We start from the raw sequence: 22,403 nt of genomic DNA, 5'->3' as shown, positions 1-22,403 counted from the left end.
GACAATTCATCAACTTGTGCTTCGTTTGACTTATCCGATTAGATCGATATAAGTTGCGTTTACCGAATCCTCGATGACGGATAACGGTCATACGTCTACATTATTTAAGCTGCTTCCCGTCTTAGAGCCACGTCGACCATCCTTGGTCACGTGGTTTTTTATACTGTCTTATTAAGGGTGTTTCTTACAATTTCTTAATCGTTTGATTTGTTTCCATCAGTCAGTTCTGGGCCTCGGAAATCAAGGATGGAGGAATTCCTAGGGGAAATGTTTCTTCAAGCCGAGAATGGAAGCCAATCGTTCCACAAACGCTTCGTACACAAGCCAATAACGGGAAGAAACTCTATCAGGCTGATCAAACTGGAATCAGTACGCAAGCGAAGCTTACATTCCAATAGTTACAACCGGAACGTATTTGGAATTGTGGAAAGATCGCTTGACGACTTGAATCTCGAATATGTCACTCTGTCCTACGTCCGGGGTAATCAGAGCAAAGATTCAGCCCTCGTATTACGTGGACATGACGGGGACTGCATCTTCCCAGTTACTGCGAGCCTTTGGGATGCTGTCAATATCGTCGTTCCAAGTTTGGTCTCAATGCACGGAAAATCAATCCTTCTCTGGGCAGATCAAGTATGCATTGATCAATCGAACGACGAGGAGGTATTAGAGCAGTTCAAACTCGTGGGTCGAATATATCGACAGTGTTGGTGCTGTGTAATATGGCTTGGACCTGCCGACGACGACACCGAAGCTGCGTTTACGCTCTTGCGCAGAATTGAAGCGGTAATGCCGTTCAACCAACCTATCACCTTTAACACGTACGAAGCACGTACCTCAACCCATTCACAAATACGCCAAATGCTGATCCAGCATTACGGAAAGGATATTCTACCATCACAAACGGATCCGGGGTGGGCTGCGTTTGGGAAGTTGCTCCAGAGAGAATGGTTTTCTAGATTGTGGACATTTCAAGAAGCTGTGTTGTCATTCCGAGGCAACAATGTCGTTATTTGCGGCCGATACAATGCTCCCTTTGTCACCGTGATGAGAGCTTCGATTCTCCTCGGCCTTGATCACTCATTTGGCGTCAATCACAGTAATGGCAGAGTTAGCCTACAACGAATCTCTGATACTAGACACGCCGTTGCACACCAAAAGCCGACTCCGTTGGCGTGGCTCTTGCTGAATAATGATTTCTATAAATGTAGCAATCCGGCAGATCGGATCTACGTTTTGCTTTCGATGCAAAACGAAGTCGGGGACGGGCCTTTTGAACCCATCGCCGTTGACTTGAAGAAGCCGGCGCGCCAATTGTATATCGAAACATCCAGAAACATCATTCGCTCGCAAAATTCCCTTCGCATTTGCGCGACTGCAACTGAAAGAGAGTTCGGCGGTCAGGTCAGCGACCTACCGTCATGGGTTACTGATTGGTCTACTCGAGCAGCTAACAATGCTTTCGAATATCTGAACCCAGCGTATGCTTACTTCAGCGCTGATCTTCGGCGTCCGCATAGAGACGTTGTCGTGAGTAAAGAGATCCTTCGCGTGCAAGGATATATCGTAGACACCGTTGCTGAACTTATTGATATCCAAATATCAGACTTCACGAGTTCACAAACCCTTGAAGATCGGCTACGGGATGAAATACTTCCGATCCTGAAGACGTCTTTTCGCTCCCACCCTACTGGCTTGACTTTGGCCCAAGAAAGTCATAGAATCATTAAAACAATTACTTTAGACGGGTATACTCGTCAGACAGCCACTGGCGACTTCGAGCTACCAGCTGACGCTTGGAGCGAAACAACTTGTGACCATATGATAAATCAAATATTAAGGCTATCGGTGCGAAGTGATCTCACGGTCACGGCTAGCCTTGAAAAATGGCTAGCTGCTCTCGCGTGGCAGTCGAGAGCTTGCATCAACCGCAGATTTGCTATGTTGGAAAGCCATTCACTTGCGCTTGTTCCACAAGCAACCAAGATTGGAAATGCGGTCGCAATTCTCCACGGATCAACTTTGCCTTACGTTTTGGAATTGAAACCTGTGTGCAGAATGATTGGCGTTTGTTTCGTAGACGGCCTTATGCATGGTGAAGAGGGAGATCGAGACGCTACACCCATTGATATTTATTGACTTGCATTTCAGATAGGTAGCGTCTGGGATCTAGAGAAGAGAGATAGATGATAACAGTATGAAAATGGAGCCTTCTTCTAATGACACCTTAAAAAGACAAATTGATCATGACGTAGTTGAATTATCCATTACCTTGTACGCTTCTGCGTCATTGCCATCCCGATAAGTGTCGTTTGTTAAGCGAAGATATGTGTATCTACTGTGTGTTAATTGTAATAGCCTGTTCTTGGTTTTTCAAATTTGGCGTGTACTTTTCTTAAACAGAAAGACAAATCTCAAGACCTGATATGTTATGCCTCGCGTACTTATACAATCTCTCTTTCGGCATCAATTAATTCCAACTCCTCGTCTATGTCACTACCAACATAACCTGAATCACGCAAAGACCTTTTCTTTTTGACGACATGGGCGCCATCCGTAGACTCTCGTGTTAAAGTCCCAACCTTTTGTTCTGCACTGATTCCACTTAAAACACTATTGGCAACCTGCACCAATTCTGCCTTCTGAGACGCACGTTCACGGTATTTGATTTCGTCTTTCTCAGCATCAGTGATGAGTGATTGCAGGACCTGCTTGAGTGTACGTAAATCCTTTTCACGTAAGGCCAGGGTGGCTTGAAGCCTATCTCGGTCGGCCATAAAGCGAAGATTTTCCTTGCGCAAAGCCTGAATGTCGGTCTCTTTCTGCGTGATTTGCCATGCCTGTCCAGAAATTTCTTGTGCTTGCTCACGCATAGTCTTCGCCTGTTCGTCGATAGTGGCCAACGTTTCCTCAAGTTTTGCGTTTTTGGCATTTATGACTGCATCCTTCTCTTTTACTAGATCTTCCATAGCCTTGTTGAGCGCTTCAATATTGCCTTCCAGCTTCTCAATACTGTTTGATTTCATAGTAATTTCGTTCGATAGCCTCCGGCATTTCTCAGCGCTGACATGAAGCTCGCTAACGATCTGTTCGCGCTCTTTTTGGGCGCCGAAAACGTCTGCTCTCAATCTATTTATTTCAATATTGGCCTGTTGAAGACGATCCTCACTAGATGCGAGGTGTTCCTCTGCAGATTGAAGGGCAGCAGCCTGGTTATCAATAGTGAGTTTGTTTTGATCACGTTGCTCGTGCAAGAAGGCAATATCTTCTTCGAGACTTTGTGCCTTGACTTTAAGCTCACTCAGCTCGTGCTGGAGTCCTTGATTGTCCGCTATCTTAGCAGTCAAATCTTGTTGTAGCTCTTGCAATTTGTTTTTTTGCAGGTTGAGAGATTCGTTTGCCTTGTCGTTTTGCTCCTTCAGATTGTCTAGATCCTCTCGTACCTTCTGGAAGTCGATCTGGAGAGCAGTGTAAGCGGCATCTTTCTTTGCGATATCTTTCTCAGCAATAGTACGATAATCATGCTCTTGGTCAAGCTCCTCAGCCATGAAACCTAATCTCTCATCACGATCCCCTTCCACATCTGCTATGTGCTGCATATATCCCTTCTCAAGCCGGACAGCGGCTTCTCTGAGTGTCTTAACTTCATTCATAAGATCATTACACGTGGATCGGAGTTCATTAAGCTCTGTGCCTTGTTTTTGGCTAAGCTATTTCACGAGTTAATCTTTAAAAACAACTTCGTTGCGGGAATTAATACTTACCGAGTGTAGGTTCTTCAACTCGTTCTCACGGGCTGTAAGTTGCTCGGACAATGTTTCGTTTTCTCCTTCAAGCTTTAAAGTCGTGTTCTTCTCTTCAGTCAGATTGTGCGTTATAAACTTCAGATGGCGATCAAGCTTTTCAAGCTGTAGTTCCAACTCCGTGCTCCTTTCCTCGCGTTCTGCCAACTTAACCAAGACTCCTTTGTACTGGGCATCAGTAAAGACCAGTAAATTTTCAATTTCATCTAGTTTGCAGGCATAGTTGTCGATGTCTAGTAGCAAGCCACGCACAATATTGGGCTGTTGTCGCAGGAGCTCTTCATTGTCGAGTCTTTGCACAGACAAGCCCAAATCCATCTCCTCTTCTTGTGCTCTCACCAGGTCAAAGGTAGTGCGTATGGCAGCAAAAATATCAGTGCTTTCCACCTCAGCATCGCGGAAACCTAGACTATGGATACCAAGTTCTAGAATCTGGACCTTAGCCGCCAGTTCGGCCTTTTGGTCGGTTAACAGACGAATAGCCTTCTCATACTCGCTGATTTTGTCCTCTCGGCTCGTGTTGGGCGAAGGTCGAGGTGTGATTGAGATAGGCGTGGGCTTCGTGCGTACTACGGTCGAGATTTTCGGAGTCATGATCTGTGATGCGTCCAGGTCGAGGTCCTCTGGATTGATGTAGATATCTGCAACATTAAATTCGAGCGGAACACCTTCTGTCTGCCTGCGTCGATGCTCGTTCACTCGAGCAACTGCTACGTCGAGGGGTTCGGTTCGAATATTCGCCGGGGTCTCCAGACTGACGGGTAGAGAGTGTCGAGACCGGCGAGACTTCGTTGAATTTGTGAATTCGATGGCATTTTTTACACTGGGATGGACTTCTTGTGATCTAACTCCTTGAGATCCACCAAGAGAAGCCTCACGCTGTTCCTCAAGGAGTTGTCCGTCTGGTGTCGCTACTCGACGGCGAGCTATCTTCCGAAATTTGATTGCCTTGGACTCAGAAGATGCTTCAGAGAAGCTTCTGCGGCGCTTCTGATTAGCTTGAGAGAGCCGTGTGTTGACCATGTTTCTTGGTGGTGGAGTCATCTGGCAGTGCGGTGATGAGTATCGGGAAGCTACTCCTGGAGGATGTTGTTAAGGAACTTATTGCAGACTGAAAGCAATAATGACCACAAGCAAATTTTTAAGTCAAAGGCTGTTACAAACAAGATTATTTTCCGACCCAAGATTGTGTTATCGAGGCAAGGGGGCATTGGTTGAAGAAGCTATGTCACACGAGTTCGAAAAGGTGACGTAAAGGCAAATTCACCTGCCTGAGCGAACTCGTGAGTTAAGTCATCTTATAAAAAAAATGAACAGAATTACTTCCTCGCACTAGAGCAGCTCGATGTCCACCATTGGATTCTCACCCCAAGCCATTCAAGAAGATCTGCAGGCGCCTGGCAATGACCCAGGTACCTGCTCAGCCTGTTAGGCTCTGCTACGTGTTCTGGAAGCCAATCATTTTCGGGCCAAGCAGCAGATGAACTGTAGTGACAAGCATGGTCTTGCGGTTTGTCCTCTCAGTGCCATGCATTCATGTGCCCGTTGAAAAACGGTCAGGACGTGCCTTGCCGCTAAGCGTCGCCAAAGCTTTCGGCGCTAGGACGCGGTGGCAATTTCATCAACTTGTTTTTGGAGCTTTTGTACTTTGTCGATGACGACAATGTTGCTGCTCCCAGAGCATCTAGACCGTCCGTTAACAAATAGGTCTTCATCGTCGCCACGACTGGCTCGATGCCAGTTAGCATCAAAAGCCAGCCGTGTCTGTTGGATGGGAATTGTGGCTGCGAGCAAACGGAACCTTGTGTGCGAGGATGGGGTCGGTCAGCGCACGGTACAGTCGCGCTTTGGCTAACTTAGCTTCATTCGTGGCACAGGCGGTGTACACAGCAAAGCTTTGAGATATTATATTTGGTCAGCACGGGGCCGCAGATGCAGACACGAAGAAGGCCTTTAGGAAGAGGTGTTGAATGCTTGTTTGATGTGAACACTCTTCACGACGCCATCTCGCCGTGTTTGCTGGGTCTCGATTGGTGCGTCGCGTGCTCCCGTGATCGCCATCCACGTGATCTTGTTCACTTCAAGCTGAACAAGCAAACACGAACTCGGTGTCCGTCATCACTTTCACAGACCAGAACGGACTATAGTGGGATTTGGATGCCCTAAGAAGGGAACGCCAAAACCGCTGTACAGAACAGAGAGGCTTTTAGGCTCTAAAGAACAAGAAACTGTGCGACTGCCTCACGAACAGGGCTTTCAGCAGGACTTCATGCACACGATTACGCACGCAAGTTTCTCGGTAGAGCGCGTGCTCTCTTCCTTGACACTTTTCAGGATGCTAATTTAACCTGGTTTCTCGTGTCCTGAACAGAATTATGCCCCTGGCCAAATCCAGGCAATTTGCCCCGAGCGTTGCACCGGCATTGAGCCCAGGTCGCCTCAAATCATTTCGGATATGGGTATTTGTTACGGGCAAAGGGCCAAATGGTGGACAATGTGAGAGTTTTTGAGGCACTCATACGGATTGATCCCGATGGTCAAAGCCAGAACATACTAAGCTATCCGGATGAGCTACCGCTCGCAGCTACCACCGCAGCTGGCAGATCTCCGCAGTTTCCGCACCATTGACTCGATCTATTCAAGTAAAGAACCTTCTTCTCGGAACCTCGCACGTCAAACTATTTCCGTCAGCATAGTGAGATAGGCGTGCATGATCTTGTCAGCTTAAAATGCGCTTGAGCTTACTTTCTTGCCACCATCAATCACCAATTGTGCAGAGTAAGGCAGATCTCATCCAGCGTCATATTCACACTACCACTGAACTTGCCTACATTTCCTTCCTCTGGATTGGAAAGAACCGCGCGCATTCGATTGGAATTGAGATAGAGAATATAGGCAGTACGGCCTCACGTTGCTGACCGCAACCTAGCAATCCTGAAGTGCTTCAGCAAGCTGTTCTAAGTCTCCCGGTGGTGCTGTAATCTGTCTCAACCTCTGCATCGAATTTGAGAAGTCTGTTGCTCTTAAGGAAACGGACACCCTACGATTGATTGCATTGTACATGTCTATACTAGTACCCAAAGTCCACTGTGCCGTCATCTGCTACAGCAAAAACCTACCTAATTATGGAGAGTACTTGGGATGAAACTGTAGAAAAGAGATAGTATTCGCTTTCGGACATGTGGAAGGTATCCGTATTCAACCAGCTTAGAGTAGTAATTAAAACGCTCAAGCACATACCTTCAACTTCCAGGATTTGTTGTGTTTGGTTCCTGCTCATATGGGAGTTCTAGCAAACGCATCGCTGAGCCGTGCTCCGTCAGCTAGTTTCCTAATCATGACTTGAACAAGAATCATAGACGCTGCTAGAGAGAAGCGCTATGGTTTTTTTGAATGCCTGAATTTTCTCAACATGGTCAGCAGCAGCCCGCATGGACTACTTCAGATTTCAAAAACTTCTTATGGATCTTTTCTTCTCATACTTTGGATCAATGCTAAATGCACAATGATACCTACAATAATACAGGAGAGGTCTATGGCTGCACCATAGGCAGTTACTTGACCTGTCCACCCGCCATTGAAACACCACTTTGGGCGAAGTCGGCGATGTGCAATCGATGCTTATTAGGTGGGATTTAAAATGTGCACTTTGCAAACTAATCCTGCAAATTTTTGACAGCAGTATGGTATCTATCCTACTCAACGTCCTTACGCAGACTGCAGATTCAACCCGACTGCTGTATCGTGCGCTACTTCAATCACTGCTACGGTCAAGCAAATTTCTGCCTAAAATGCCCTCCCATTTGAAGGCGCTCTGTAGCTCAGAAACTGGCAAGGGCTCCTCTTCAACAGGAAGCACGAACTGTAATCCCAACACAATCGCTCCCGATCTTGAGATTCGCCATACCATCTGGTTGTGATCATCACGCTATTAGTGTTGACTGCCTCTCAACGACATGGAATTGTTGTCTTCGCTTCTTCAAAATGCATCAAATTTTATCGTGGACAAGTAGAATCAAGCATAATAGAAGCGTCTTATCACTATATTCCAATAATCAAGCGCTGTATAGCTTTCGACAATTACGTTGACGCGGATGTCTTTATCAGATCGTTCTACAAACAAGCCAAGAGCGGGTCTTGCATGTCTCGCCCTTGGAGAATTCAATTTATATAGATGTTCCGCCATTTAAACTTGTCTACAAATGATGATAAATACGCGATTGTCTCGGGGGAAGCCTCGATCTAGGTCAAGTGAGAATGACGTATTGCTCACCACATTTCTGATGTGGAGCTTTGCACCAATCAACCTCGGGTTGTGCGCCACGACGTGGCGAAGGCACCACGTGAGCTCGAGCCTAAGTCTGAGGAGAAACGAGAGCTGTTATCAGGACAAATAACTCAATGATATTTCCAAGATTCCGGTTTCGGCAATGATTTCTACACCAATTCGTGGATGATAAGATTCTCCGAACAGTTTGCCTTCGATAAGTCCTGAATTCACTGAGCATCACTCTCTCCATCTCGACTTGACCGCTTCGGCTTCTTATCGAAATGACCCGGGCCAGTTAAGACAGTGCCATAAAGCCCGGGCAGGTTTCAGATATAAAGCCTCAACCGCACTCAGTTCGAGGCTTGTGGTTTCACATCATCGTTGATATTATCCTCTGAATGTTGCATACTTCATGCGCAGACAGACCGTCGAACTTTGACTCATAGCGTCGATAAGCCAGCATCAGAATTCAGCGGAGTTGAAAAGACGTTGACCTATGGATTGAGTCGAACAGATCTTAAAACCGATCGGCTTCGTCTCACTTGTCACAGTATCATCAACCTATTCACAACACATAGCACGCAATGACTTCAGAGTCAGGAGAAAGTACGATGGAGATGCTGCAGCCTGGATCACCCCTTTTGCATCTCCCCGCGGAGCTTATCCACCAAATTCTCATGTTTTTGCCACCTACAGAGCTGGCAGTTGTCTCTCAGACTTGTCGACTGTTAAATGTACATGCATACGATGATCGTCTGTGGCAGCGGCATCTCCAAAGCTATCTTCCGCACGCAACAATCAAGACTCCTGCACCCTCTTCTTCATTTCGACAGCATTTCTTGCTTCATCATCCCTACTGGTTTATTCCAAAGTATAAGATCTGGTACTCTGATACTGTCCATACTGGCAGGCTTTTAATTGCCCGCTACTCGGCCCGCAGACAAACAATTGAGGCCTACGCTCTCTGTGCTGAGCGAGCTGCTTCAAAATTTGAATTCTGGGATTGGAATCCAGATGTCATCATCCATACCTTTGAACCACGGATACAACTGGACCTCAATCAACCCGCCTTGAAGCTTGATGCGGAGACGGCAGCAAGTCTGCCGCTACGCAAACGTTACTCTGAGGAAGTTATCATGGATATACATGGCAGCATTCACATGAACGGCCTAAACACTCGACTGCTCTTATCACGACCGCTGCCACCGTCGGCCATAGGTATAGGAACTCAAGTATGGCCTCCATTAAAACTACCAGCATCTGAACGTACTCGCAACGCTAGTAGCAACGCTTTCCGAGGTCTGGATCATAAACCTTCAAAGATGTCGGAATTGTCACAACACACCTTCCGGTTGCGTAGATGGCTTGATTTCACGTCGCTCATTCAAGGCATGACCATGCGTGTGGCCGAGGAGGTATCAACCTTCGCCACCTTGCCACCAGAGTCGTACACGCCCACGAAAAAGAAGCCATGGCGCGGCATCTGGTGTGGTGATTACTCCGGTCATGGATGTGAATTTCTCCTCGTATTACAGCCAGAGGAACCTGTTGAGCTCCCAGACGGCGTTGAAGCAGCCTTGCGGAGGCGACAAAGCAGTGACAGTACAGAAAGCGAAGATAGCTGGCAGAGTGCAATGTCGACACCGGTCGCTGCGCCCACCAACCAGCAGGAAGTCTCAGCAGCGACGTTTAACTACGAACACTTGTTTGAACACACCCAGGATCTGAACCTCATTAATGAACTTACGTCAAATATCAGCGCAGAATATGGGCGGACGCCACGTATCACAAAATCCGACGATAGCGAAAATGAGACATCATATGAAGGGCAGCTCATGGCGGTGAAATTGACTGGCGATCCCAACGTTCCTCGTGGCGAGTACACATTTATAGCCCCAGACATCAGTGACGCAGGTCTATTACGGGTTGCGAATGAGGAGATATTCAAGGGCGCACGAGTGGTCAAGAGCGTGGGTCACATCGCAGCACGAGATTTCAGAGATGGTAAGCTCGTAGCTTAATGCACTGAAATGATGAATTCTAACTGTTCCAGATATGTATATTCCCTCGCAGCTCATCCTTATTTCGCATGATACCCTCGCGCAGTATTGGGAGGCCTTCGGTCATATTTCTTTCTACAAGCGCGTAGATATTGATAAATTCGTCAGCGTTGATTGAAACGCTGCAAGAAAATGAACACCTCATTGTGTTGCGGAGTTACTTTGAACTGCATATTTCCGGTCGCTACCAAGGGTTAACGGCATGTTTCAGCACTTCGATCTTATGACTTTTAGTTGGGTGTTATCAGTGCAACTTTGATAGATTCACGTCGATGATCATGTGTATATGTAACCATTCGCTTGCAACAGTTAGAATAAAGTTGGAATTCGCGCGAACGGAATTCCACATATAGCGTTGTCAGAACGCCGTGTCCTGGAATACAGTTGCTCTAGTATATTTCTATGTGTATTGAGGACGACGCCATATTGAGCTATGCAAAGACTCGAAGGAGGCTTTCAACTCTTTGCAACGAAAGACCAGGCTTCCATCATTTCAGTGACAGATCAATCGAGATCCTCGTCCTCTGCCTCGGTCGCTTTAACCTCTTCACTCTCTTGATCATCATCATCGTCTACGACAACCTCGTTCTCCGAAGGTATCAGCGCAATGTTCACGACAAAAAGGACCTCGTCCGTCTTGCGGTTGCGCAGCACGTATCTGAGCGTGTGTTCTCTGTTAGTTGCCAATTCTGGTCAGTGCTGTCGGCTCAAAAGCAGCAAATACAGAAGGACCTGGCTCCCGCAAATGAGAAACGGAGCGAAAATGGAGCGAGTCTTACCTGAGCGGTTGGCCGTCCCAATGGCCGAGTATGCTGAGCGTGAAGCCCAGCGGTAGGCGCAGCGCAAATTTGTTGAAGTCCAAGTACGGGTTGAAGAAGTCGCATCCGTACGTCCTGCCTTGTTCAAACTCGAAGACTTTTCTGTTCTCTTCGTTCAGAAAGTGTTTTTGCCTCGCTGTATTCAACGCCGGTATGCCATATTTGCTTCTGATGTCTTCGCCTTCCTCATCGTCCGCGCCCTCCTCAATGACGGGTCCCGAGTCCTCCAGCTCTTCTTCTGCCTCCACCTCTGGAGTTTTCTCATTACTACTTGGAGTCTTCTGTCCTATTCGTAACACATTGACGCTGCTCAGCAGCGGGCCGTAGAGGTAGGGTTCGTCGGCGTATGGGTCTCCGTACAACCCGGGGTCTATCCAGCCCTTCACTATCGAGAAAGCCTTGTCGAACAGCGGAGGAAGTCGGTCGCGTATCGGATGATCGAAATCGTTGCCAAAGACTAGATCGTCACCGTTGATGGTTGATTTCGGCACAAAGGTGAAAGAGATTGAGTAGCGATCATTTGTATGCGCAGGATGCTTGAAGTAGCTACAATCCGATGGCGAACCCTTTGGTAAGCCTTTGCAGCTCTCTATTAGTACATGCTAGGAAAAATGACGAAGGCAATTTACCTCTAAATTCCTTCACTCGCACGTATACTCGCACGTCAAGATGCTGTGACGAAAAGTTAAGAGACTCGGCGGTGTTCACTTTAATCTCTCGCTGATCCTTATAATCTGGGCCGCCAGTAACTTTTAACTGGTACAGCGATGGGTCCGCCATTATTTTGAAACTTTTCGTGTTTGCACCTTGGTGGCGACCGGAAGGACTAAGTCGTGTGCGCAAAATTGTAAACACGAACAGAATCCGTGTACATGCAGAAAACCTGACGATATCGGCATCATGACATCAGATGTAGCACACTAGCCAAGGCCATCTCAGAACAGATGTAGATCATGAAACTGCCATCATTTTAAGAATGGACGCTACTATTTGAGATAGTGACTCGAATACTTGGGCGAATTTCAACACGATATTTGTACAACAAAAATCGCCCGATACTTTTTTCCCGGTGAAGAATCAGAGTATCCAACAGAAGTTCCTTCCGCTCAGAAGCAAGAAACGATCTAAATACCGCATGGCAGTGTCTCTTACAACCGTCTGAGGATGTCCTGCAGCACTTCCTCTGTTGTTGCCTTGCCTCCAAGATCAGGAGATAGCAATTTGCCTTCTTCCAAATTTGCATCAACGGCAGCGTAAATCTTCGCGGCAGCCTCTTCCAGGCCCTGGAACTCCAACATCAAGGCAGTGCTACGGATTGTAGCGATCGGGTTGGCAATGCCCTTGCCTTCGATATCGGGAGCCGAACCGTGGCAGGGCTCACCGATGACAAAGTCAGCACCCACGTTGGCGCTGGGAACCAAACCAAGACTTCCTACCAAGGCTGCAGCACCGTCGCTGAGGATATCGCCGTACAGGTTTGGTGCAACAATGACATCGTATGACTCAGGTTCGCGGAAGAGCTTGTATACCATGCTGTCTACGATCTGCTCATCGATCTTAATGGAGCTGAACTTTTCCTGTCCGAGCGCCTTGCGCGACGTCTCTCTGAATAGCCCATCTGTCTGCGATAGAACGTTGCTCTTGTGCGTGATAGTCACTCGTGGCTGTGAATGAATGCTCGATGCACCAGAGTCCCTAATTTTCTGTCTGCGGAGCGCGATCTCACCGGCCATCGCTGCAATGTTGAAGCTGGCTTTCTCTGAAATGCGTTTGATAGCTTCCGCAACCTTGCCCTCTGGACCATCGTATGTTTTTTCTTCCTTGACATACAAATCTTCGGTGTTCTCGCGAACTATGACTAGGTCTACCGGATTCTTTGCCGTAGCCACTGATTTCACAGGACGAACGTTTGCGTACAACTGGAGCCGCTTTCGCAGGGCGACGATAGGCGAGGAATATCCCTTTGTCGCGACGGTAGGTGAACTGTTCTTCAATTAGCAGTGGAAATTTACTGAACCGAGTCAAACTCCACCTGACGGCACCAAACAACGCTCCGTCACATTCTTTCTTCAAAGTTTCCACAGTTTTGTCTGGCAAAGCAGCACCTGTCTTTTTGAACGTATCGAAGCCTGCATCCAGATCCACAAATGAGAATTTCAGACCCAACGATGCTGGCAGAGCTTCTAGGACTCTCCTTCCGGCTGGGATGACCTCCCGTCCGATGCCATCACCTGGGATGAGACCTAATTGGAAGATCAGCAGCTTTCTTTCGACGAATTGATTCTGGAAGCTCACCAATACGCAACGTTCTTGCCGCAGATGCCATGATTCCAAGTCAATTGGAAGATTTATGCTCGGATGATTGCTGGTCAGGAAAAGTTCTAAGACGAGGCTGCCCGAAAGCCGAAGTCGGCACCACGAACCCTGCGATCATACTAACGTTCACCTGCTTCACACAGTGTTACTTAACCTCGACAGCAAATCTCTTCTCAAGTTTCGAACATGATGTTGTCGCCATATAAATCCAAGTGCATCATAATTTTTGGATTTTCTATAGCCAGAGCGGCAGTTGCACACGCCTTGTGATTGTCAATGGCGTGTTCTACTTATGCACAGCCTGCTGGTTATACAGAAGTCGATGTGTCGCCTCACAGAATACTTACCTCTTGTAACGATTCCATCACCGGTCCCAAATGACTATCTGCACCTAATTCGTCCTCTGTTGGACAGGAGATGGGTTTTTGGGAAACTAGAAACCTACCGTTCCTATGGTTACTTCGGCAAAACTGTTTCAGATGGTCTCTCGGATAACAGTGGCCAGATGATTGTATTTAGGCAGGATTCAATTATTGCCACCACGTGCGACTGATCGGAGATGGTATAATGATTCACCGCTTATCGAGTTGTCCATCGTAACAACAGGAAAGGGACCAGGAGATGGATCCAGAAAGGGCTGTGAATCTATCAACGAAGCGAACGTAGCAAATGCTAGGCTGTTCAACACTGATCGATGGCCGAGAATTACCAATCACGAGGATCCAAAGTTAAGCTTAACTCATGCTGTGCGATTGTATTTGAGAATGATCTGACGAGCTAGAGCAAGGTCGCTGCATCAGGCGTGCGTGTTCATGGGCGAAATCGGTATCGCCACAACCACGCGCACGAAAACGCGCAGGGATTGGCTGCTCATGAACACAAGCTCAAAGCACGTTGAACTTCAACGCATAATCATTCGCAACTCATCAAAACATCATATCGCCGGCAGGTCTTCCTTGTGACCTCGGGTTGACACCGTCGCAGGCAAAGTGTACAGACGTGCTGGTTATGGGATTCTTAAAAACGTAGCCATGACCGCGGCGAGTTTCGCCGCATGGCTTGTATTCCTCTGCCCATATCCACCATGACGTACCAAAAATCCGTCGACGTCGCCAATGTTGAGGAGCTCTACGATGAGGAGTTCCCAGAAGCTCTTCGAGGCAAACGAGTCGCAGTTTTTAGTGAGTCCCTCGGCCCCATCAACGGGGTCAGTAGGACGACCACACAAATCATTCGCTATCTCCAGGCAAATGGAATGGAACTGAAGCTCATCGCCCCTCACTATTCTGGGGAGTCTAAACGACCAGCTCTCGCCATAGGACCTGTGCGTCGACTGGGTGGTATGCCGCTTCCGTACAGCCCAGAGTTGTCCGTTGCTTATCCTTTTCGTTTCGACCGTGTGTGCGGCCAATTCAAACCAGACATTGTGTATCTTGCAAGCCCAGCATCCGTCGGTTTTCAGGCTATGCTTCAACTTCGATGTCTTGCAAACCCCCCACCGGTCATCGGCAACTTCCAGACAGATCTTTCTGCATATTCGGATATCCTCTTTCCATCGCCCATGGATAGCTACGCTGTTTGGTTGTTGCGGCTGGTGGAGGGATATCTCTATAGCCATGAGTCAGTAAAGGCCATTTTCTACCCGTCAAATCCAGTAGCCGAATACATGGCCGAGGCTGGGGTGCAAAGAAATAAAATGGTCCATCTCGGTCGTGGTGTCGATACGGAACTCTTCACTCCGAGACGACGTGATGAGGGCTATCGAAGAGAACTTGCCCCAAGTGGCGAAATCATTCTGGTCTGCGTGGGACGTCTTGCGCCGGAGAAGGGATTTGGTTATCTGGCTAAAGTTGCTCAACGACTTGCACAACTACAAGTTCCTTTCAAGTTGGTAATCACAGGCGGCAACAGGAACCCGGCAGTGGAGGAAGAAGTTCGTGGTTTCTTCGCACCAATTAGAGATCGAGTAGTGTTCACTGGTTTCCTCGAAGGTGCTGCCCTAGCCCGGATCTACGCCTCTGCCGATATTTTTCTGCACTGCTCAGTTACGGAAACCTTTGGGCTTGTTGTGCTCGAAGCCATGGCTTGCGGTGTCCCTGTGATTGCTCGTGATGCAGGAGGCCCTTCAGAAATTGTCCGCAACGGCATCAGCGGCTATTTGGTTGATCAAGACGATCTTGAGTTGTTTGTTGAGAAGACGGTTTACCTGATTACAAATACAGAAAGCCGCCAACGCATGTCAAAAGCCTCACGGGCGATTGCCGAAAAAACAACTTGGAAGCGTATCAACAACCGCGTTGCCTGGCAGATTTTGCAAACCTTGCAGGAACAAGAGGCTGCCTCAAACTTGTATGACCGGTCGTACTCAAGGCAGTCGCTCGCTTGGTGTCGTGCTCTTGTCGGCACAATCTATGTCGAGCTGAAGATCAATCTTGCCATGCTCCTCATCAACCTATTCTGGATCATCGCAGTAATTCCTCTGCTGATTCATGGCAATCTCGCATTCCCACGTAACAGACAAACCAGCGGCGCACAGGTCTTTCCTGCTCTTCCACCCACTGTCACAAGGCCAACCACAAAACGGGCAACGCCGTGAACTATAACTCTTTGTAGTACGACTGCATGACTGAAGCATCTGCAAATGCACCACGGCTCTTTTCTCAACATTTCATTTTTATGGCTCAGGGGGTGATTTTACCCGTATAAATGACTTGATAGGGAAGAGAATTTGGGACTATGCGATGCCTGGGATGATAGTTCATGTGGACGACCCAAGATACCCCAATTTCATGATCTTTTTATTCCTTTCTAGTGCAGGCTAATCGATTCCATTTGGTTGCTTTCTTTTAATTATCGCAGAAAATTTAGTTATCAGATATGATATACGGAGAAATTCCCTTTGGTATCTATGGACTGATTCTGACGCTTTTTAAAATTAAGAATAACTTGACTAGATGTGCACTGTACAGTTTTCCCCCACCATTTCAGTATTTAACGCTCATAACTTCCCACTGTCACCGAGACTTCTCGCCTTGCCCTTGAGGCCGCTTCGTGTCGAGCCACCATCAAGTTCAAGAGCGTTGCCAGTTAGGTGGGCTGCTGCTGCGCTGCTTAAGTATAAAACAGTGCCAGCGAAGTCCTCTGGAACACCAATGCGACCACTGGGCTGAGAGGCGTTCAGCAGCTTGTCATAGTTTGAAAGACCGAAGTTTGTCATCCTGCTTGGGAAAACGCCAGGGCAGATAGCGTTGACGGTGATATGGTCAGGCATAAGTTTGGAGGCCTGGAGCCGTGTAAGGTGGATACAAGCCGCCTTCGAGGGACCGTACGAGAATGTGCCATCGCCAGGTGCCGATAGTCCACCTCCCTTGCCGGTGGTCACGTCCATCGTTTGAATCCCAGCCATAGACGCAATGTTGATCACCCGGGAAGGGTTCCTTGCCGTCGCCCCCTTCAGCAGCAGCTCGTGGCAGCCAACAGTGACGTAAAAGATGGCCTTGACGTTCAAAGCCATCAGCTTGTCCCACCCGCTTTCCGGGAAGTCGTGATAGGGGCCTCCCCAAGTAGCTCCGGAGTTGTTGACGAGCACTGTCAACCGGTCGGTCCGTTTCTTCAGTTCGTCGCAGAGCTTGATGCAACCCGCCTTGTCCTTGAGGTCTGCGACGATATACTCGCAGGTGCCCGGGCCAAGCTTGTTAAGACGGTCGGAAGTCTACCCCGGCGAAACAGAGTGAACAAATGCCTCCCGCCATAGACTTCAAGAAGAGGGATGGGAAGAAAGAAAGTAAGCCGCCTACCTTCTTCAGCTCTGATTCCTTCCGACTTGCGATGAAGACTCGTGCACCGTTCTGAACAAAGCCTTGAGCAGCCATCTCGCCCAAGCCAGTCGAACCACCCGTCACCTACGCAACGTCAACAACCAATTCGATTATGATCGGCTTGAATCTTACAAGCACTACATGATTGCTGAAGTCGAATAGCTTCGATACACGAAGATCTGCGGTTGCCGAGGAGTGTGTATAAGCCATGACGATTTGCTTGGAAGCTGAGTTGATCAATGCACCTATAAACGCGATGAAGATGACGCCTTAGATTTTTCAATAACTTTTACTTAATTCAGGAGATATTATGTTGGTCTCTTCAAATTCGTTTGGAGGGATGCTGAACGGTGATATCTGGGGATTCGTGGGGAACCTCGGCACCCGTGTCCATTCTGGCGGCACCCCGCGATTCGGGATTTACGTCAACTGCGAGTGGAAATTCCGATGATCCACCATATTCGTTACCTGTCTTTGGTAGCAAGTGAACTCCGAAGCGCGACGATGAGTAGAGTGTTTCGTTTTGAAGAATGATAGCTGTCAGATGGCATATTATATTTCCGTGGAAAGATATTCTTTGTCCGAGTAGGAATTCTGTGTACACATTTTTTATCTACACAGCTTATGAGACTCCGCCTCTCCCCCTTCCCCTTCCACCGCGTCCTCCACCGCGTCCTCCGCCGCGTCCTCCACGACTGGACTTTGCATCCAGAGAGGGCGGTGGGGGGACGTTGTGATACGATCGTGGCTTGAATTTGTGGTTCTCACGAACTCCCTCGTTAGGGTTGACATTGTCAACCACCGTGAAGCCTTGTTTGTTCACACTTCCACCTTGTTTCAACTCAGGATGGGCATGCCAGCATTGTGCTTCAGTATGACCAGGCTTGCCGCAAGCCGTGCATTGTTGACGCACAACGCCTCCAGTTGCGATGCCACCACGGCCACGTCCACCTCTCACTGTACCGTTCGCATTTTCTTTGTTGCCAGTCGATTGCGGAGGCACGCCTCCAGTCGAGCTGCCTCCTCGTCCGCGGCCTCTAACAGAAGATGAGCTTCCATGTCCGTTAGCTATATTTGCATAGCCTGCCCGTCCGCCAGGCGAAGGGCCAGTCCGAATTGGGAGCTGACCATGTTGCGAGCCAATGCTATTCTGGGGTTGACCGGAGACGGCGCCACGATATGAACCAGTGAGTGGTGCAGGTGCTTTGGCTGGATGTAATTGACCTTGACCTGGCATCCCGTAACCGCGTGATCCTGAGGCACCAAGAGGTCGTGTGACTGGAGCCGTATTCTGCTGTCGTGAAGCCTGGGTGACGACCATGCGCTGTCGATCTGTTATGTTCAAGACTGAATTGCTTGGCACAGTCGAACCGTGAAAGGGCCTGCAGCGCTCTCCTAGTGAGGTGCCAGACATGAATCCGGTATCGAACACGATATCAAGTAGAGTCTGTCTTGACGTACGCGTCATGCCAATAACAGTACCGCGTGATGCGATGGGTACCCGTCCAGTACCGAGCACATATACAACGCGGTCACCGAGACTGAATCTTTGCGTACCAATATGGTGCTCAGCATCCACAGGGTTCAGTAAAGCATGGCGAGGAACATTCTTGAACATTTTTGGCACGGGCTTGATCTCAGCTAGATTGCGGTCGGCGAGCTCTTCAATCTTGGCCACGGTATCAGAATCGAGCTGATCGGCTTCCAGCGGTACTTTCTCAAAGGATTTTGACTCCACGGACTTTAGCCACTGGCCAATTTCCTTCATCTTAGCTTTCGCAATGTCCTTGGGATAAAAATCTGTATCATTGTAGATGTCTCCCTTTGGATTCAAGCTGATTCCAGCAATGAACTCTGGGAATTTGGTCATGTATTGAACGATTAGATCCACAGCCTTGCGACTGTACTCCCAGCCGGTGGCCCCTTTGCGAGAATAGCCCAAGACCTTGAGCTGCTTCCGGTCAAACTTTAGGTTTAATCCCAAATTAAGTTTCAGACCACTGGACTCGACTGTAAGTGAAGAAGTGATCTTGCTCAACGCCAAAGGATTAATTCCAAGTTGTTTAGCGACCGCAAAGGAAGGCATGTACTGGACAGTACTCTCAGAGAGCATGATGGCCTGACGGCCGAACTCAGGCTCTCGCTTTGCAAGCAATGACACCCAGACGTTCAGCTTGCCATTGACGTGTGCGGTGACTTCCAAAGGACGTCCGTACGCAGCTTCACCGAGGAAGAATGCTTTTGTGCCCAGAGGAAATTCTTCTTCAATGGGCACAGCAGCCTTTTCAATGAATCGCTGGTCTTGACTGTGCACCTCATCAACCAAAACCTGCGTCGCATAATCCGTCTCCGTGCCCTTGATCTCTCCGTATTCCTTCACAGTAGACCCGTCATTGAGCTTTTGTAAGCCTTTGAGCATTTCAACATGGCAAATGGACTGAACCTCGTCGATGATCATGCCAAGCTTTTTGCTGTATCTTGTTTCTATCGAGTCGGCTTTACGCCTCCATTCCTCGATGCGTTTCGGATCGTGCGGAAACTGGTCTATCCTGCCCGAACCATCCGTAGCGAGAGCATAGTCGAAGAGCTCGTCCGAGACACGCACAACTTTGGCTTCTTGTAAGAACGGATATCCCACGAAAACAGGTTTTCCCAGTTTTTTCTTTGCAACATCCACTCCTGCTCGGGTAGACGCATCGGTTAACTCCACGACCATACTTTCATTTTTCGAGTCTTGTTGGAAGACGTTGACCTGATGGAAGTCTAGACGCGCAGTGAAAGGGAGCGTCTTCAAGCTGGGAAATCCAGCCAAAGCTTGTGCTCCAAGCAAAGCGCCAGGCATCAGACCAACGTGATATTCCAAGCCGTCCATGGTTGGCAAGTCAAAGATATTCTCCACACAATGGCAATGCTCAAGGTCGGGAAAATACCCTGGCAAAGACGATGGATAGACAAAATCCAAATCCTTATTCCATCCGAATTTAAGTGTAACACCAAAGGTGTTTCTACTTTGCTCCTCCTCGGTCAGCTCTGCATCTTTCGTAGCCATTGCTTCAAGAAGCCTCTTTTCATCAATAAACGGAATCTTAACAACAGCCTCCCAGTCTTGCTTTTTGCCGTTCATATCCAATTCGAAATCGCGAGGATAGAAATCGATGATGGGAGAATTATGGTCAGTCATTAAAGGCCAATACGCCTTGGGAACAATCTTCTTGCTTCGGTCAGGCAAGACGCCCATGAGCTGCTGGAATGGCCGGAAAGGTTGACCGAGTTTGAAATTCATGTCTGCCCTTAGCCCCTTCTTTACGTCTGAAATCATCGGTGAGTAGTGATACTTGAAGTACCACGGCCAAGATACCACTCCACGGTAGTAGTAGAACAGCACCCATTGCAGGCCCTGAACGTAGTTTTCGGTGAGCTTCTTCATTTCCTCCTCATTATCAAGGCCCCAACCAAACTTTTCCCTGTAGTATCGGTCTTTCCATGCCTGGAACTTTTCTTCGTACTTCTTTTCCATTCGCGCCTGAGCCTCGTCTGCGTCCACGTCCACTATTTTTGCGTTCTCATATCTCTTCAAGACTCGAAGCAACGCTAATTGAGCCTCTTCATCATCCTCCGATGGCGACTCATCGTCGTCCACTCCGTTACTAGCATTTGCGCTTGGAGGAAAGCTAAGCTGCATATGCCGATTACCCTCTTCGTCCTGAATGCTCTTCCACTGCATATTAAGACTGGTCGCTAGCTCCTCAACGAACTTGCGGTCACGCGCTGGAAGTGTCTTTGGAAGATCGTAGGGTGTAGCGTCTCCGCTCGCAGGCCGGCTCTGGACATACTCTTTCACATTTCTGAAGATGTCTCGCTGCTCCGAAGACATGACAAGCTGACCCTTACGTTTCGTCCGCTCCATGACATCCTCTTTCTCCATTCGTTTGCCCTTGAACCATGCAGCATCTGAGTTTTCGGCCTCGAAAAACCGAAATTCGGCATGCGACAGTTCGTCGAGGAGTAGAGCCAAGCGGTCCAAATTAATAGTGCCACCTTCGTTGATGTAACCTCCCGCCTTCGGCAAAGCCGCCTTGTAAGTTGCAAACATGAGAGCCAACGCACCCTCATTAATGTGTAGATGCGGAAGATTTGGTAAGAAATCGTTACCCACGAAGAACGCCATTAAGATGAAGTCATCTATGATTCGCTCCATATCATACTCAAAGCCAAGCTCAGCTCCTTTGAGCTCCTGGAATTCCAGTTCCAGGTATTCTCTGACCATACAAAGGTGCATAAGGTAGAAATTCTGGTGCTCCAGTTCTTTCGGTTTCGACTGAGACTGACGACCAAAAGTGACCTCCTCACGAAGCAAACAAAAATGAGGATCATGACTTAGTAAACCAAGCATAATCAAATCTGCGTCAAGGCCGTACAGACAGTGACGACGGTTTGGGTCGTAGTCCGGTTGAGCTTTCGCCTGTCGGATGTACTCCATAATCTTGTGCTCACCCTCGCCTGGGACCTCGTGACCGGACAGGACGATTTCCACGCCTTGCCAGTCTGCGTCCTCAGAGACTTTCTTGTTGATGAAATACTTGAGATGACGGGTCAAGCGAGCCATGAATTCAGTGCCAGGTGTTATACAGTTGCTGTCAAACGCTTCCTCTTTCGGCATCTCAACGCCTTCCTTGATTGCCTTTTCACGGGCAACCTCTGCGTCATAAGCCGTACGGAAGCGGCGAGCACGCTGCTGATTCATTTTGGCGCGCGGGGCGACACCGTCGATAGCCATAAAAAAAAGCTTCTGCGGCTTGATCTTGCTGAACAAATGTTCGATATAGTTGAATATGGCAATGAACATTTTGTCTTCCGACAAGCGATACGTAGCGGAGTCATTGTTAGAGTGGGTGCAGTTGTGAATGATGCCGTTCATGTCAAGGTAGAGACAGTCGAACTCGGGAATGCGATTATCTGCGATTAGTTGCGAGATAGCGGGATAGCGTTCAGACATCCATCTGAAGAACTTGGGGACACCCATGATGGCTGCGTACAATCAAAACTACTGCGAAAAAGCGGCAAATCGAAGAGGAGTGGTCGCGATGATACTATAGTCGAAGGCAACGGTGAGCTCAGTCGTGCCGAAGCTCGACAGACAACTGGTAATCGGATGCGCAAAAGCGCTAGCGAAGCACAAGTGCTTCAGGGAAATGATTTGTGGGTTAAGATTCTCGACACGGAGTCCTTGAAGGAAGGAAAGAAACCGCTGTGAGGCTGGCGCCAGTTGAGGTTGGCATGCGTGCTTGATGTTGACGCCTTGCAGTGGGGATGTTGCC

General features: G+C 48.4%; 8 protein-coding genes across 8 annotated transcripts; 3 read left to right on the top strand and 5 right to left on the bottom strand.

Moving 5' to 3' along the window:
- Positions 1–246: 246 nt before the first annotated feature.
- On the top strand, positions 247–2,139 carry PV09_02034 (uncharacterized protein; the record flags this gene model as incomplete). Its single annotated transcript, XM_016355018.1, has 1 exon — positions 247–2,139. One exon carries the CDS (start codon positions 247–249, stop codon positions 2,137–2,139), a length of 1,893 nt encoding a protein of 630 aa, XP_016217034.1.
- PV09_02033 (uncharacterized protein) lies at positions 2,140–5,614 on the bottom strand. Its single transcript, XM_016355017.1, has 2 exons — positions 3,765–5,614; positions 2,140–3,710 (listed from the first exon to the last, which is right to left on the bottom strand). Exons 1-2 carry the CDS (start codon positions 4,845–4,847, stop codon positions 2,445–2,447), a joined length of 2,349 nt encoding a protein of 782 aa, XP_016217033.1. The 5' UTR covers positions 4,848–5,614; the 3' UTR covers positions 2,140–2,444.
- A 2,597-nt stretch (positions 5,615–8,211) lies between these two features.
- On the top strand, positions 8,212–10,527 carry PV09_02032 (uncharacterized protein). The gene is made up of 2 exons (XM_016355016.1): positions 8,212–10,077; positions 10,127–10,527. Exons 1-2 carry the CDS (start codon positions 8,658–8,660, stop codon positions 10,249–10,251), a joined length of 1,545 nt encoding a protein of 514 aa, XP_016217032.1. The 5' UTR covers positions 8,212–8,657; the 3' UTR covers positions 10,252–10,527.
- A 110-nt stretch (positions 10,528–10,637) lies between these two features.
- On the bottom strand, positions 10,638–11,731 carry PV09_02031 (uncharacterized protein; the record flags this gene model as incomplete). The annotated part of the gene is made up of 3 exons (XM_016355015.1): positions 10,638–10,791; positions 10,913–11,528; positions 11,581–11,731. 3 exons carry the CDS (start codon positions 11,729–11,731, stop codon positions 10,638–10,640), a joined length of 921 nt encoding a protein of 306 aa, XP_016217031.1.
- Positions 11,732–12,099: 368 nt separating this feature from the next.
- PV09_02030 (uncharacterized protein) lies at positions 12,100–13,277 on the bottom strand (the record flags this gene model as incomplete). The annotated part of the gene is made up of 3 exons (XM_016355014.1): positions 12,100–12,934; positions 12,984–13,194; positions 13,247–13,277. 3 exons carry the CDS (start codon positions 13,275–13,277, stop codon positions 12,100–12,102), a joined length of 1,077 nt encoding a protein of 358 aa, XP_016217030.1.
- A 125-nt stretch (positions 13,278–13,402) lies between these two features.
- On the top strand, positions 13,403–16,222 carry PV09_02029 (uncharacterized protein). Its single transcript, XM_016355013.1, has one exon. It carries the CDS (start codon positions 14,322–14,324, stop codon positions 15,861–15,863), a length of 1,542 nt encoding a protein of 513 aa, XP_016217029.1. The 5' UTR covers positions 13,403–14,321; the 3' UTR covers positions 15,864–16,222.
- Positions 16,180–17,423, bottom strand: PV09_02028 (uncharacterized protein). The gene is made up of 3 exons (XM_016355012.1): positions 17,218–17,423; positions 17,065–17,169; positions 16,180–16,979 (listed from the first exon to the last, which is right to left on the bottom strand). The coding sequence occupies exons 1-3, from the start codon at positions 17,293–17,295 to the stop codon at positions 16,266–16,268; spliced, it is 897 nt and encodes a 298-aa protein (XP_016217028.1). The 5' UTR covers positions 17,296–17,423; the 3' UTR covers positions 16,180–16,265.
- Positions 17,424–17,606: 183 nt separating this feature from the next.
- On the bottom strand, positions 17,607–22,301 carry PV09_02027 (uncharacterized protein). Its single transcript, XM_016355011.1, has one exon. The coding sequence runs from the start codon at positions 22,106–22,108 to the stop codon at positions 17,708–17,710; it is 4,401 nt and encodes a 1,466-aa protein (XP_016217027.1). The 5' UTR covers positions 22,109–22,301; the 3' UTR covers positions 17,607–17,707.
- Between the last annotated feature and the right edge of the window lie 102 nt (positions 22,302–22,403).

The sequence above is a fragment of the Verruconis gallopava genome, assembly GCF_000836295.1.
Source record: "Verruconis gallopava strain CBS 43764 unplaced genomic scaffold supercont1.5, whole genome shotgun sequence".
Classification (NCBI taxonomy): Eukaryota; Fungi; Ascomycota; class Dothideomycetes; order Venturiales; family Sympoventuriaceae; genus Verruconis; species Verruconis gallopava.
Note: the sequence above shows the minus strand (reverse complement) of the source record. Positions and strands in the feature narration are given on the sequence as shown.

Bases quoted from the DNA above. Each gene is read 5' to 3' on its own strand.
- PV09_02029 (XM_016355013.1), top strand. From the start codon at position 14,322: ATGGCTTGTATTCCTCTGCCCATATCCACCATGACGTACCAAAAATCC.
- PV09_02033 (XM_016355017.1), bottom strand. From the start codon at position 4,847: ATGACTCCACCACCAAGAAACATGGTCAACACACGGCTCTCTCAAGCT. The intron at 3,711-3,764 runs GTAAGTATTAAT...CTCGTGAAATAG, and splicing joins AGTTGAAGAACCTACACTCG to CTTAGCCAAAAACAAGGCAC.
- PV09_02032 (XM_016355016.1), top strand. From the start codon at position 8,658: ATGACTTCAGAGTCAGGAGAAAGTACGATGGAGATGCTGCAGCCTGGA. The intron at 10,078-10,126 runs GTAAGCTCGTAG...TAACTGTTCCAG, and splicing joins AGCACGAGATTTCAGAGATG to ATATGTATATTCCCTCGCAG.
- PV09_02027 (XM_016355011.1), bottom strand. From the start codon at position 22,108: ATGGGTGTCCCCAAGTTCTTCAGATGGATGTCTGAACGCTATCCCGCT.
- PV09_02028 (XM_016355012.1), bottom strand. From the start codon at position 17,295: ATGGCTTATACACACTCCTCGGCAACCGCAGATCTTCGTGTATCGAAG. The intron at 17,170-17,217 runs GTAAGATTCAAG...GACGTTGCGTAG, and splicing joins TCAGCAATCATGTAGTGCTT to GTGACGGGTGGTTCGACTGG. The intron at 16,980-17,064 runs GTAGGCGGCTTA...TCGCCGGGGTAG, and splicing joins AGGAATCAGAGCTGAAGAAG to ACTTCCGACCGTCTTAACAA.